Source organism: Chiloscyllium punctatum, chromosome 41, assembly GCF_047496795.1.
Source record: "Chiloscyllium punctatum isolate Juve2018m chromosome 41, sChiPun1.3, whole genome shotgun sequence".
Taxonomy (NCBI): Eukaryota; Metazoa; Chordata; class Chondrichthyes; order Orectolobiformes; family Hemiscylliidae; genus Chiloscyllium; species Chiloscyllium punctatum.
Genome location: NC_092779.1, coordinates 27,567,513 through 27,583,855, shown reverse-complemented (window position 1 = coordinate 27,583,855; position 16,343 = coordinate 27,567,513). Strand labels below are relative to the sequence as shown.

Here is a 16,343-nt window from a genome sequence, read left to right as displayed (position 1 = left end):
GATTCAATGATTATAAATACATTCACCCTCCAGGCTGCTTTCAGTCATCTGCTCTCTTGTACACATACTAGTTTAAAATCAGTTATAAAATGACTGACCTGGTTAATTATAAACCCTTTCCATTTAAAAGATCAAACCCATTTGCCACAAGGTTAAAACCTTTCCTCTAACAAATTAATATTTTTATTTACTTACATCATACTCCACCCATCACAAACTAGTGGATATGCTCTTCATCTTGCCACTCTACTTCACTTAACCCTTTCAGCATAACATATTGCTTCCTCAATCATGCATTTATCTAGCTTCCAACTGAATGCATCAATATGGTAACAACTTCTATATTCTAACCTTTTGTCATGTAATAAGGTTTCTTCTGAATTATCTTTAGCACATTAGTCATTAACATTGCTGCCTCACAGTGCCAGGGACCAGGCTACGATCCTGGGGCAACTGTGTGGAGTTCGCACATTCTCCCCATGTCTGGTTTGGGTTTCCTCTGGTGTCCTGGTTTCCTCCCACAGTCCAAAGATGTGCAGGTTAGGTGAACTGGCCATGCTAAACTGCCCAGAGTATCCAGGGATGTACACCTAGGTGGGTTGGCCATGTGGAGTTGCCCATAGTATCTGGGATGTGCGGGTTGAGTGGAGTTGGCCATGAGTTGGCCATGAGAAAGGCAGGGTTATAGGGATAGGTCGGGTCTAGGTGGGATGCTCTGAGGGGCAGTGTGGACTTGATGGGCCAAATGGCTTGCTTCCATACTGTAGAGATTCTACATTTAGTGATGGTCATCTTGGATTCATGGTCCCTAGGTTTGGATTCCACCACAAGCCAAAGTATGTTCTCCACATTGCCTCATCAAACACCTTCATAATTTCAAAGATCACTTTTGTGTCAGCTCAGCCCTCTTTAAGACTGCCTTTACAAGTCATTCTCAATATTTCTATCTCTCCAACCTTGTAAGTGATCTTCATGCACACTATCAGACCATAAACAAATAGCAAAGTTTTTTAACATTGAACAGGTAAACAAGCAGCATTCAATGCTGAAAATGTGTTGCTGGGAAAGCGCAGCAGGTCAGGCAACATCCAAGGAACAGGAGAACTGACGTCTTGGACATGAGCCCGAAAGAAGGAAAGAAGGGCTCATGCCCGAAACGTCGGTTCTCCGGCTCCTTGGATGCTGCCTGACCTGCTGCGCTTTTCCAGCAACACATTTTCAGCTCTGATCTCCAGCATCTGCAGTCCTCACTTTCTCCAAGCAGCATTCAATGTACACTTCATGTTAACAGGAACTGGAAACCTCTACCATTCTCCTTGAAATACTGAAACCATTTACTGGGTAATGAGGTGTCTCCTGAGTTATCAGAAACACCCTTCCTGTGCAGCCTCTCCACATAATGCTGAACATCTGTCATATAGTCACTTAGTATGTATACGTCACAATGATACTACTGAGCCAGATTTAGCTTCACCACCCAGCTGAATCGCAACCTATTAATAAGCTGAGTCCTAAAAATATAATACAAACCAAACATCAGAAAACCCTAGCCACAGATCTAACCGTGAAAAACAAAAGCTGAAAATGTATTGGCCGTACCATATCATGGATTGGCCCAGTCAACCTTGAAGCACTGAACTCAAGAGATTACTTCTTCAAAGCCTAGAGTCAAACAGCATGGAAACAGACCATTTGGTCCACCTAGTCCACACTGATCATATTCTCAAATTAAACCGGTTCCACTTGCCTGCACTGGACTCATATCCCTCCAAATCTTTCCTATTCGCAAACTTATCCAAATGTGTTTTCAACATTGTAACTGTATCTGCACCCACACTTCCTCTGGCAGTTCATTACACATGCAAACTACCCTCTGTGTAAAACAGCTTCCCCTCAAGTCCTTTTTAAATCTTTCTCCTCTCACTTTAAAAACGCGCCCCCTAGTTTTGAACTCCAACACCTGCTGGAGATCTCCGAAGATTAACTAATGGAGTCAAAAGAAAAATGGATAATTGTAGATGATTCTGAAGACACCGAAGAGAATTTAAAACAGTTTTTAAAAAAAATCATAATATGTACTTGCAACCAAGATCAATGAAGGAATTGGAAAAGTAAATTTGCACTAACTTCATAACCTTGAAGTTCTGTAAGGTACAGTCCAAAGTCCATATTGTCCCAGATTCAGAGGACTTGCCGAGCAAGTTTTCAAAGAATGTACACAGTGGCCACAAATGTTCTTTCAAATTCAACTTGACGTACTTGCACATATTTATTTTGTTAACCATGCGCTCTCTTTATTTACACAATGCCTTATCTGACTTTCCATTTTTATTAGGAACTGAAACACTTAAGATTGGCTATTTTCAGGCTTCTTTTCAAGTCTAACCAACTGTTCAACTTGACACTTAAACTAGCTACAGCAACTAGGCAGAAGTGGGTACTGCAGATGTTGGAGATTAGAGTCAAGATTAGAGTGGTGCTGGAAAAGCACAGCAGGTCAGGCAGCATCTAAAGAGCAGGAAAGTCGACATTTTGGACAAAAGCCTTCCTGATGAAGGGCTCTTGCCCGAAATGGTGATTTTCCTGCTCCTCGAATGCTGCCTGACCTGCTGTGCTTCTTCAGCACCATTCTAATCTTGACTAGCTACAGGAACTGTCAATGAAAACACAAGTTATTACTTAGGAACAAGAGGCCAACATTCAGTCCTAAGCACTGCTCAGAACCTAAAGTGGCCACTGCTAAATCGGCTAAAAACTGGACTGTCTGGTATAAAACCAACAAAAAGGACACTCTTAAATGTAGCTCAACCCCATTTACCCAGCTTTGCTTCATATCCTGTAGACTACTGTGCAACAGAAAAACTAAATCCTGTACATCAGTCCTGCAAGCTCCAATGAAATTAGAATCCACACAAATCTTTGGGAAGGATGACTTGGAGGTTTTGGACTGGGGTGGACAAAGTTAAAAATCACAAAATAATTTCTGTGAACATGATCTTAACCTCCACAACCACCTGATGAAGGAGCAGTGCTTCGAAAGCTAGTGCTTCCAATAAACCTGTTGGACTATAACCTGGTGTTGTGTAATTTTTAACTTTGGAAAAGAGGCCACCTAATTTCTACTACCCTTAAATAAAGCACACCCTGATTTGCCTCCGAATAGTGCAGCTCTAATTTCTCCACAGCAGCTGGGATTTAACTTTCCTGTTAATAAATCTGGAATATAAAGTTAGTGACAGTAATGGAGCCATGAAATTACTGTTAATTATCGTTCAAAACTCATTTGGTTCACTGATGTCCTTTAGGAAAGGACATGTGGATTTTAGACCCACAATAAAGCAGGTGACTTTTTCACAGCCCTCTGAAATGGTGTAGCTTTCAGTTCAAATGAAATTTGGGGTTAAGTAGCCACATTGCACAAAGAAAGAAAACACAAATGTTCTTAATTTCCTAATGAGACTCTTTATATATATCCATCTCAGGAATTTCTGTTCAGCACCAAATGCTTAAAATTGAAGAGTAATCCAAGTTATGTGCTCAGGGGAATCCAAATCAAGTTTATGAAACATATTCTTGCTGTCTGACCCAATAAAAACCTACAGCTTTTCAGTAAAACTGAGCTGCACACCCTCTAAGGCCAATATATCCATTCTAAAGTTAAGACATGATGCAACAATTGTGTGCTTTTGATGAGTTGTTTCGTAGCGAGATTTGAGAAGGTTTGTAGCTGAGGGTTGAAGTTCAGGGTGTAGGTTTGCTCGCTCATTTCCAGGCGTTTCGTCTCTCTACTAGGTAACATCTTCAGTGGGCCTCCGGGCAAAGCACTGTTGATGATTCCTGCTTTCTATTTATACGTTTGGGTCTCTTTGGGTTTGTGGCGTCATTTCCTGTTCTTTTTCTTAGGGGAGTTGCATTCGATGTGTTTGTTGATAGAGTTCCAGTTGGAATGCCATGCTTCTCAGAATTCTCGTATGTGTTTCTGTTTGGCTTGTCCTGGAATGGGTGTGTTGTCCCAGTCCAAGTGGTGTCCTTCTTTATCTGTATGTAAAGATACTAGTGAGAGAGGGTCATGTTGTTTTGAGGCTAGTTGATGTTCATGTATCCTGGTGGTTAGTTTTCTGCCTGTTTGTCCAATGTTGTTGTTTCTGGTCCAGATAGTATCATCAATGGGTTGATTTAGCTTAGTTGGTTGTACGGCTGGTTTGTGATGTGAAGTGATGTCAACAGCATGGATTCAATTTCAGGTTACCATGGAAGATTCTTCATTTCAACCTCTCCCCCTCATCTATGGGGAGGTGATTCTCAGGTTTAATCTCCAATCATCTCCCTTTAATAAGAGAGCAGTGTCATGGTAAAACTATGGCTTTTCAGTTTTATCAATGTTCTAAAATGCAAATCATCTGAAGGTGCTTCTGCGCCAATAATCAGAGACCGACAATTCTAATCAGTTAAACTGTCTAGGAACCATTGTTGGAAGGAAAATGGTATTGGGACATAAGCCAATGATTAGCACATATTTAGCAAGAAAGCAGAAAATTGAGACATCATTGATAATACAAAAGATTCTCAAAGGAAGAAGGAAAAAGAACAGAAGGCACAAGTAGCCATTCAACTTGATGCAAAATGACTCGGTTGTCTGCTTTAGTGACATTTGAAGGATACTGGTTGACGATAACATGAGAGACAAATCCACTCCTCTCTTTGACAAGCAACCAATCAGGACCCTGGCTTTGACATGTCATTTGAAACATGGCATCTCAGACAATGCAGTACTCCCTCAATACTACTATTAAATGTCAGCCAAAATTACATGGTTTCATGCAGGAATGTTTCTTGTACCCACAAATAAGAGTATGAAGTCTAAGACCAGGTCATAAAATTCATTTGTTATTTTTAAAATCTTTCTTCAGATCCTCCTCTAGTTCTTCTAGATTCCTAGACTGAAATGATGTGATCTGTATTAACAATTCCCAAATTTTAGTTTCATGTCTGTTTTGACTATCTATCACCAACGTTTAGGAAGCATATTGTTAAATGCATTAAATTTATGACCGTATGTGCTTCTGAATCAAGCAATACGTTTCCTCAACAACTTTTATAATTAGACTTCAAATTGTCTTGTCCTAATTAGATATTGTTCCCATGAAACTACCTCGCAAAGAACTTTCCAGAGCACAATTTATCTTTGATTCCTCTAATTTACGAAAGATTCAAGGGGTTAGCCTTGTCTCGGTGGTGAAACACTTGCTTTTGAGACACAACAATATGGGTCAAGCACAGAATGAATGAACACCAGCATCTCCAAACAATGAATGCTGACACACCAAAACAGCATCAGAGACAGGGCTGCATTGCCTGGGGCAGGTTCCTTGGGATCCAAAGTGAAACTGCAGCCTCAGATGGAATTGAAAGGTTCCAGTGCATATATTAAGAACAAGGGGCTTTTTCTTGAGGTCCTAACTTCCCAAAAAAAGCTCCAACTTGTGAAAGAAATGTTCTGATTCCTTCAGATATACAACAATCTTGGATATTCTCATATTTGATGACAATTGTCTACAGGATTAGGTGAATAAGTTCAAGCCACTCATTTAGATCAGCATTCTGACTCACAGCAAACATTAGTTGACCTTTAGTGACTTGGTTCACATCAAATGAGATTATCTGCCAATTGATAATAACAACAGCATGTACTGCTTGATGTGCTATTTTCACATAAATTTGAAACAGGATCTTATACAACCTATGGGAAGGATGTTGTGAAACTGGAAAGGGTTCAGAAAAGATGTACAAGGATGTTGCCAGGGTTGGAGGGTTTGAGCTTTAGGGAGAGGCCAAATAGGCTGGGGCTGTTTTCCCTGGAGCGTCGGAGACTGAGGGGTGACCTTATAGAGGTTTATAAAATCATAAGGGGCATGGATAGAGTAAATAGACAAGGTCTTCTCCCTGGAGTGGGAATTGTTAGAGAAACAACATCAAAGCACACAGGGATAGTCCATGTGAAAACAATAATGAGAAAGTTTTTTTCATTTCAAAGGATAGACAGAGATAGAAGAGCCAGTTAAAAAAAAAGTTGAAAAGCACATCTCAGAATGAACAATTAAATCTCCAAAGATCCCTTCATTCTAGGATCAAAAACAAGAGAACTGTGGGAATGAGTGCACGTCAATTAGAATTAGAGAGCATTAGAATTAGAGAGCATTGGTTTAGGGTGAGAGGGGAAATATATAAAAGGGATCTACGGGGCAACTTTTTCATGCAGAGGGTGGTGTGTGTATGGAATGAGCTGCCAGAGGATGTGGTAGAGGCTAGTACAATTGTAACATTCAAAAGGCATCTGGATGGGTATATGAATAGGAAGGGTTTGGAGGGATATGGGCCGGGTGCTGGCAGGTGGGACTAGATTGGGTTGGGATATCTGGTCAGCATGGACAGGTTGGACTGAAGGGTCCGTTTCTGACTCTATGACAATGTTAGCCTTTTTTGAACAGCAGAATCACCTTGAAGAAAGTGATGTGCTAAGGCAGAACTAAACTTGTCCAATGCTTACAAGCACACAATTATAACCGCAGCAGATGTAGGAATCTAATCCTCAATTTACTTTAGTGGGGAGGGTGACGCACTCTCAACAGGGTCAAGTGGAGATCAATGAGAAGATCACTACTGTTGTAGTAGCAATTGCAAATCCATGGTTCTTCCCCCTTACTGTTGGCTCATATTATCAAGATCAAGAGAAATTTGGAAAAACAATAACCGCCACTCATTTTGTTTTTAAATTTATTTGGTTGCGATTTGTTATTTTATATGATTTTCTGTTAAAGTTGCTTTCTGATCTCCATATAGGATTGTAATTTCCTGACCAATTGGTGAGGCAGTGGGGCTAGTAGTATGACAGGAGAAAAATGTCAGGAAGGGAACATGACATTGGTAGCGTGAGCTCAACTGGTTCAAATAAGGGTTAGTTCCCATCTTTAGAAGCATTTTGTCTCGATCTGGCGGAGGTGGGCTTGCTGCCTTGTGGGGAGACAATCAAGTAAAGACATTCTCAGTAGGTGCTAGATCTTCTCATCAGTGCTGGGGTATGTGATGATCAGGACGAAAATAAAAAGTCTTTTAACATCATATATGCTTGAAGAAAACTCCCCCAAAAAAAGCAAAAACAAACTACATTAAAGTATACATTGTGTTTTGAGGATTGACATTTTTAAGAAATTCTCAGCTCACGAGCATGAAACTGGTCTGGTTGTATTGGTAAGAAGTAAACATTTCACCCTTAAACTAAAGCCACAATATAAATTGAAGGGAAGAAGGTACAAGACAGAAAAAAGTACACAGTTGCAGTTTTATAAAGAATTCCACTGGGGGAATTTTGATATAAAAATACAAAATATATTACATCATTTTACACATTGTGTCAATACATAGATAACAAATTTTACCTCCAGTTCAGTTTCCTGCCGATTAATAGCATCCGTTGACTGATTCAGTTTTTCAAGTTCCCCCTAGAACACAATTATGGAAATGGATTGAAGTTAGAAGCCAAAGAATAAAATAAAATCTGTCCACATTTACAAAAACAATGCCTAACCACACTGCACCTTTCACCATGTCCAACTCCTGACTAGCATTGCCTCTAAGATTCTAGTGCTCTGGACTGCTGACGAGATTCAGGACTCATCGTGACACAGTGAAGATCGCGATGACTCGATGATTATGTTCCATGGAAGGAAGCTGTCGCCAAATGAGATTAATTTGAGAACGTAATCTGAAACAATGATTGATCACTGTGGTTATGGCACAAATTGAGAAGTCAGCCTTTCGTGATAGATTTCCAGGAGATCTAAAAAGAATTAAAATCCAGCCCATTATATTTCAGCAAGGGCTAAGTTCATGGTCAGAAATTTAGATGCCACCATTAATAACCATCAATCAATTAAATGCCTCTATTTCCAGTCAAAGTGCATTGTTTGTGGGAACTTCAATCATATAGAGACATCATACAGGAGTGGAGGAAACAAAAAAATCTCAGTCATAGCCCACTCACTTGAGGCCATGATAGATCTAAAGCAAGTCTAGGAATCCTCAAATGCACAAAGATTTGGTATGGAAACTGAAGTTAATATTTTTGATCAGGCAGGTTGAGCGTTATACTTAGCCAGAGGGCAAGACAAACAGCACAAGGAAGTCAAGAACAATAAGGCTGAAGATATAAACTCCAAAGCACACAGTAAAAATGAAAGTCAAAGATTCTCAACTTGCTTGCATTATTGAAACAGCTGCAACAGCGTCTATTAGGATGGAAGCAGAGTGTAGGAAGCCCTAAATCATATTCCTGATGTGAAACGGACTAGTTATTCCAATAACAGAACTCTTTCCTACCACCACAATCATATATTAATGTATTCCACTTCACCAAACATGAAATAAAGCCTTCTGATGGAAACAAATTGGTTTAAGATACAGTTAAACTGACTCGTTATTTACAGTAGAGATCACAAACCATACGTATGTCATTGGGAATATGTAAGAGGGCACAAAATGGTCTCTGAACAGGGAAGACAGAATTATCAAATGAGTTACAAGCTTGCTTTCAAATTTCATAAGTCAGCAGATAGTACAAATGCGATTTTGTTTTAGATTTCCTGTGAAGGCAAATTTATTTCCAGCAGCTGAGTTGCCTATGAATAACCTTACATACATAAAGGATATGCTAATATCTACCATAAAAATTACTTAAGAAACATGCAAGTCTGTGATGCTCAGTAATGTACTGAATTAAGTCATGAAAGCCTAACCTAAAGAATGTGATGATGAGTAATTCACACACAAAAATAAACTGAGTGCAGATTAAGGGTCTCTTCGGTGGAGTTTATGAAATATTATTTTGCCAAGATTTACAGAAATTGTTAGAGAAACAACATCAAAGCACACAGGGATAGTCCATGTGAAAACAATAGCGAGAAGGTTTTTTCATTTCAAAGGATAGACAGAGATAGAAGAGTCGGTTAAAAAAAAAAGTTGAAAAGCACATCTCAGAATGAACAATTAAATCTCCAAAGATCCCTTCATTCTAGGATCAAACACAAGAGAACTGTGGGAACGAGTGCCCGTCAATTTCTTTGAAGTGGATGAGAAAACATATATTGTTTTTGTTTATAGCTAGAGCAAGCGGATATGTTTTGATTCTATGTCTGATGGTATACGTGAAAAAAAAACTATTTAGGTATTGAAAGGTTAGTTTACAGTTTATGGGCTGCCAGAGGTGATGGTGTCAGATAATGACCCACATGGATAATGTCATAAGGTGTGAAATACTTCTCAGTAAGAATGATGTCAAACAAGGTGTAGTCCCAGCAGTGAATGATGCTGCAGAAAGAGGTCTTCGCAGAATTGCTTACAAGAACTTAGACAGAAATGTTATTGTTTCTGTTCAACACAAGTGAGAAAGGTTTCTGTTCTTTTACACAATAACTGCTTGCACTACAATAGGTTGCTGACATTATAAATTGGTGTTTCAACAGTCCCTAGGACAAAGTTTAATATGTTCACATCTAATGTCACTAGCAAAGTAAGGGAAAAGCAAGTTCATGTGAAGAAGAGTCATGGTACTGCATGAAATTAGAGTTCAGTGCTGGGCAGAGGTTCATGGTGAACATAAAGACTTAAAGGAGAAGAATATGGCTGGAGCTGTTATTAAGAGACTAGGTGCACTCATATATTTTATAATGTAAAGGTGCCAGTGTTGGACTGGGGTGGTCAAAGTCAGAAATCATACGACAACCAGGTTATAATCCATCAGGTTTATTTGAAATCACAAGGTTTCGGAGCGCTCCCACTTCATCAGTCTGACTTCACCTGACAAAAAGAGCAGTGCTCCGAAAGATGCGATTTCAAATAAACCTCCTGGACTATACCTCATGTCATGTGACTTCTCACATATTTTATGAGAATGAGAAAGAGACTCCTCCACTACCCTGTAAATCATTGACTTCAAAAAAGAAATCTAACAGAGAGGGAGCATGATAAAACCTCCAACCATCCAATTCTTCCTTCAGGCCAAGGCAAAAATTACAAAGGAACTGAATGTTGCCAGTATCCCAGAATCCACTGGGATTGAGTGGGTCAGGGTCTTTGGTTAAGACTAATTAATGACCCACCATTACATAGATTTGATAGCCAAAGTTCAGATTTGACACAGTGATGCTGAGACAACAGAATCAAGCTTATGGAAAAGAAAGATGTCATGCAAACAGAGGGGCTCTTGTGGTGGGCTGGTATTGACCCCATCTCTGGGCTAGAAACTCCAGGTTCAAATCCCCTTGATGTGTTAACCATGGATGAAGCATTTGTAAACTGGCCAAAAAAAAAGGTTGATTGCCAGCCTGTAAATCATTCAATATGCCCTTCAGTGGACAAAGAATGGGAATGTTTTTCCTGGCCAGCGATCCTGTAAAAAGCAATGGCAAACCTTTGCAGTCAGTCCATTGCCCAGAAGCATGGATCAATCCAACAGAAATTAATGGCATATCCTTTGAGAATGTGGAGGAGGAAAGATGTCCTCAAAAGTTGGCCTTTAATTATTTATTTACAAATTATATTTTTATTAAACATATACTGCTGTTAAGAAAAAAAACAAATTCTTTTGGAACTAATCAGTGATTACCATAAAAGAACAATTATGCAACGTGATCTTCAACATTTTCTAGTGGTTCAGTCATATCATGGTCTGGGAACATTTACCATTTTAAATTTTAATGCATAAGTTAAATGAGGAGGGTGTGTCGCATATTGCAAGATCACAGCTTTTAGCTATATTGCCCTCTCTGTTGGGGAGATGAGAGTAAGATTAGTTTTAATAACGGTTGCCAGCAGGTCAGCATGGTGGAACTTTCATCTTCGTGCAAGTCACAGATTAAATTGAATTTCTCCTACTCTTGAACATTTTGAATTAACATGCAGCTGTACCTCGAATAATTTGCAAAAAAAAAAAATTGCATTGCAAAGTTTGGCCCGAATTAACCAACAAAAAAAATCTTGCAATGTTTACTCAGCCTCAAACATTAGAACATTGAAAAGCAAAGAATGAAAGAGATTATCGGGCATAAAACTGGTCTGTGGCAGAATGACGAAACAGGTTCACAGCAAATTCAGCAGTCATTTTAGGTTGTGCATACTTTCAGCTTTGGAAGGGATTGGAAAGCACAAAGGGTTGGAATAATCAGTAACCAATCCACCAAATATTTTACATCCCTCTGCAACCATTAAGGTAGAAGGTCTGCTCACTTACCCATATGGTAGAAAGTAGGAAATATCAGAAGTTGGAAGATTGATTAAAACATAAAAATCAAGAGAGGTGGCAAAGGGTACCTGTCCATTGTAACGCTTCGAACCTTAAGGATATGTTGCCATGGAGCATTAATACTCAGTAACACTGCTGTTTTTTGTCACACCTTTTAGATTGAGAGACAAGTGACAGCTTAGTATTTTTAATTTATTAATAGGCTGCGGGCATTGCTAGTAAAGCCAGTATTCATTGTCCAACCCCAATTGCACTCAAGAACACTGCAGCGAGCCACCTTCTTGAGGAATTGCCATTGTTGTAAAGTAGATACTGCCAGGATTTCCAGCCCAGTGACAGTGGAGGAATGACCTATGGTTCCATGTCCATATTTTGCGGCCTAGAAGAGAAAATGCAAGTGATAGTGTTCCTGTGTTCTTCTTCCAGGTGGCTGGATTTATGGGTTTACAACATGATGGCACAAGGACCATGGGGCGTAACTGCAGTAATATGTGGAAATCCATAATTCTGGTGGAATCCAAATGAAGCATCAATAGGCAATTTGTTGTTGAGTTACTGCCACTGATAGCATTGTTCCTTCCATCACTTTGGTGATGATCATGGAGAGTAGATTAATGAGATTTTAACTGGTCTGATTGAATGCGTCCCTTTTGCAAATAGCATATACCTGAGCACTTTTCCACAATGGTGGATAGAGGACAGCGTTGAAGGTGAATTGGAAGTGCTTGAGATTCAGGTGTGGATAGCTCTGAACCACAAGATCTTCAGTATCAGGATGTTACTGAGGCCTTTACTAGGTCAGCTGTTTCACAATATCACATGAGCTGAATTAAGTTGTCTGAAAGGAGGAATTGTAAGGAATTGACCAAGGTGGATAACCATCAGAACGTCAGACTCAAGATGATTGCAAATTCTTCAGTCTGGCCTTTTGCATTAGTGCCTGAATGTTATGGTAATGGGCTAGATTCAAGCTTGTCCCAATAAGATGAACAGATGGGTTGATACTTAACTTACAGTGTCATAGAATTATACAGCACAAAAACAGACCCTTCAGTCTAACTTGTCTGCGCCAACCAGATATCCTGAACAGATCTCGTCCCATTTGCCAGCATTTGGCCCATATCTCTCTAAACCTGTCCTATTCATTAATCCATCCATATGCCTTTTAAATGTTGTAAATATCTCCGCCTCCACCATTTTCTTTGAAAGCTCATTCCATACATGCAGCACTCTCGGTGTGAAAACATTACCCCTCAGGTCCCTTTTAAATCTTTCCCTTCTCACCTTAAACCTTTACTTTCTAATTTTGGACTCCCCTACCCTGAGAAAAAGCCCTTGGCTATTAACCATGCCCCTCATGATTTTATAAAGCCTCTGTAAGGTCACCCCTCAGCCTCTAACCTCAAGGCAAAAAGCACCTGCGTATTCAGCCTCTCCCTATAGCTTAAAACTTTTCAAACCCAGCAACATCCTTGCAAATCTTTTCAGAACCCTTTCAAGTTTAATAACATCTTCCACATAGCAGGAAGACCTGCATTAGTCTAGAAATGGCCTCAGCAATATCCTGTGTATCTGCAACATGAATTCCCAACTCCTATACTTAATACACTGACCAATGAAGGCAAGCCAAATGCCTTCTTCATCATCCTGTTTACCTTTGACGCCACTTTCAAGGAACTATACACCTGCACCCTTAGGTCTCTTTATTCAGCAATACTCCCCAAGGCCTTACCATTATCTGTATAAGTCCTGCCCTCATTTGCCTTACCAAAATGCAATATTTCACATTTGTCTAAATTAATAGAAATTTAGAAAATCTAAATAGACAAGGTATTTTTCCTGGTTTAGGGAGTCCAGAAGTAAAAGGCATAGATTTAGTGTGACAGGGGAAAAGTTTAACAGGGATGTAAGGGGCAAGTTTTTCATGCAGAGGGTGGCGTGTGTATGGAATGAGCTGCCAGAGGAAGTAGTGGAGACTGGTACAATTACAGCATTTAAAAGGCATCTGAAAGGAAGTGTTGAGAGGTATATGGGTCAAGTGCTGGCAAATGGGACTGGATTAGGTTATGTTATGGTCAGCATGGACGAATTGGACTGAAGGGTCTGTTTCTGTGCTGCACATCTCGATGACTCTAGACTCAATCTGCCACTCCTTGACCCATTGGCCCAATTGATCAAAGTCTCATTGTACACTGAGATAATGTTCTTTACTGTCCACTATACCACCTATTTTGGTGTCATCTGCAAACTTGCTAACTATACCTCCCATGTTCACATCCAAATCATTTATATAAATGATGAAAAGTAGTGGACCCAGCACTGATCCTTGTGGCACTCCAACGGTCACAAGCCTCCAGTCCAAAAAGGAACCCTCAACACCACCCTCTGTCTACTACCTTCAAGCCAATTTTGTACCCAATTGGCTGGCTCTCCCTGGATCCCATGTGATCTAATCTTACTAGCCAGTCTACAGTGCGGAACCTTGTCTTGCTGAAGTCCATACAGACAGGATCTACCGCTCTGCCTTAAGAGTCTTCTTTGTCACCTCGACAAAACAAAAACTCAATCAGGTTAGTAAGACTTGATCTCCCATGCACAAAGCAATGTTGACTAGCCCTAATCAGTCCTTGCCTTTCCAAATACATATAAATCTTGTCTATCAGAATCCCCTCTAACAACTTAGCAACCATTAACATCAGGCTCACCGGTCTATAGTTCCTTGGCTTTTCCTTACCACCATTCTTAAATGTAATAGCACTTGAAAGTCTGATTGTTTGATTTTGTTTCTGACCCAAGTTGCAAATCAAGCCAAAGGACCGGAAGTTTCAAACTCGTTGAACCAAAAATGAATCAGTATGTTTCACAGTCAGAGACCATCTGTCAGTGGTTGATAGCAACACTACAGTCTGTTGAACTTTGCACATTTAGCGATTATCATATGGAATTCCACTATTTATGGGGAGGGGGAGGGAGCAAGTCTGTGGCCAGAAACGTTAGGAACGTGGAAGTTTTTCGAAAACAAACTTTCCTTCCAGTCAGATTAAGGGTTGGAAAAGATCTGGGTGGAGGGTGTTTGTGGGTAACTCAGAATGCAGTTGAAGGGTAGAGGGAGGGATAGCTTAGGGCAACGTGGTGGAGGTTAGAAGAGTGCAGAGGTCACAGGAGAAAACATGAGGGAGAGAGGGGGTCATCTGATTGATCACAACAAGGTTTGCTACAGGTAGCAATCTTCCTCCTCTCAGGCCATTAGCACTGCTTCAAAATGAACAGGACCACAAGGTTTATCAGCTCTCACCTCCCTCCAGATGCTGGGTTTGCTGGGACAAACCTATAGCAATTAAATTATGGTCTCCATTATACAGAAGTTGTTGTTAAACTTGAAACGATGCAGAAAAGACTTACAAGGATGTTGCTGGGGTTGGAGGATTTGAGCTACAGGGAGAAGCTGAATAGGTTGGGGCTGCTTTCCCTGGAGTGTCAGAGGCTGAGGGGTGACCTTGTTGAGGTTTATAAAATCATGAGGGGCACGGATACAGCATATAGCCAAGGTCTTTTTCTCCAGGATAGGGGAGTCTAAAACTAAAGGGCATAGGTTTAAGGTGAGAGGGGAAAAGATTTAAAAGGGACCTGAGGGACAATTCTTTCACAGAGGGTGGTACGTGTATGGAATGAACTGCCACAGAAAGTGGTGCAGGCTGGTACAATTACAACATTTAAAAGACATCTGGATGGATATCTGAATAGGAAGGGTTTAGAGGGATATGGACCAAATGCTGGCAAACGGGACTAGATTTAGTTAAGATATCTGGTCATCATAGACGAGTTGGACCAAAGGGTCTGTTTCCATGCTGTATAATTCTATTACTCTAACTTCAAAGCATCTGAAAATAGAGCCTCATTTAAATACTTGAACACTGATCTGCCTCTCTGAGCAGATTGTTTGATGCCTCCATTTCTCATGTGCCCACTTCTGGCTTACATGAATGGCTGCTGGGAGTGGGCACTACATATATTGATTCAACACAACCCGACGCACTTTCACCCACTACTATAGGGAAAGGAGTTATAAAATTTCTCCCACATAACTGCAATGGGACACAAAACAAGAACTGTCACATTACATAACTTTGTTAAAAATCACACAACACCAGGTTATAGTCCCACAGGTTTAATTGGAAGCACACTAGCTTTCAGAGCTCCGCTCCTTCATCAGGTGGTTGTGTTGTTGCAAAGTTATAAATTGACTTTATAATGCCACAGAACAGAAGTCACAAACAGAAGACAGTTTTCAGTCTCCTTTCAAGATTTTGCCACTAATTCATATTTCAGAATGTTGAGATCTTTGAAATCAGTGCATGCTTATAAAAGTACTCTAACTCACTTGGTACAAATTCAAAGAATATTCTGGAATCACAGAACAGTTCCAGCACAGAAAGCCTCCATTCACAGTCTCTGTCCAGGTTCCAGCTCTCCAGAAGAGCACGTGATCTAATCCCACTTTCTCTTCTTGAAGGAGAATAACCAATTTACCGTCACTGAAGTCCTTCTTTAAATGGAATCAATCACATAAATCTTTTCCACACTTTCTCTAAAGATAGCGTTGGAAGATTATTTTGATAGAAGTAGTGTGAAAGGGTTATAGGCAAAAAGCACGAGATAAGCACTAGTTCGTTAATGATGCACATTTGAAGAGCTGGTGCAGCCACAACGGGCCAAATGGCCTCCTTCTGTGCCATGGTGGTTCCGTGATGCTTTGCCACATCCTTCCTAAAGCGCAATGGCCATTCCTAGAGATTCCAAATGCTGCACATCCCGAAGGATTGCAGCAAAAACAGTTAATTCAGCTGCCTATGTGGTTGTCTTTTCATGCCTTTCTTGGAAGACATCCTGTCCCTTCTACCAAAGATATTACAGTTAGATTTGTCCTCATTGATTCGACACAAGTTAAATCATATAACCAGCTTAGCTCAAAATCTTTGCATTTTAACACACGATTGAGCTAGCTAACTAAATACACTGATAAATCCCATCCATGAAATTTGTGGGT

The 16,343-nt window shown here is 40.1% G+C and overlaps 1 protein-coding gene across 1 annotated transcript in view; it reads right to left on the bottom strand.

The window, feature by feature from the left end:
- The window catches only part of LOC140464955 (SH3 domain-binding protein 5-like), a 73,362-nt gene that overhangs the window by 43,014 nt on the left and 14,005 nt on the right, over positions 1-16,343 (bottom strand). Inside the window, exon 2 of the mRNA XM_072560625.1 lies at positions 7,437-7,499. Within this exon, the coding sequence (XP_072416726.1) occupies positions 7,437-7,499 (63 nt within the window). The remainder of the gene's footprint in view (positions 1-7,436; positions 7,500-16,343) is intronic.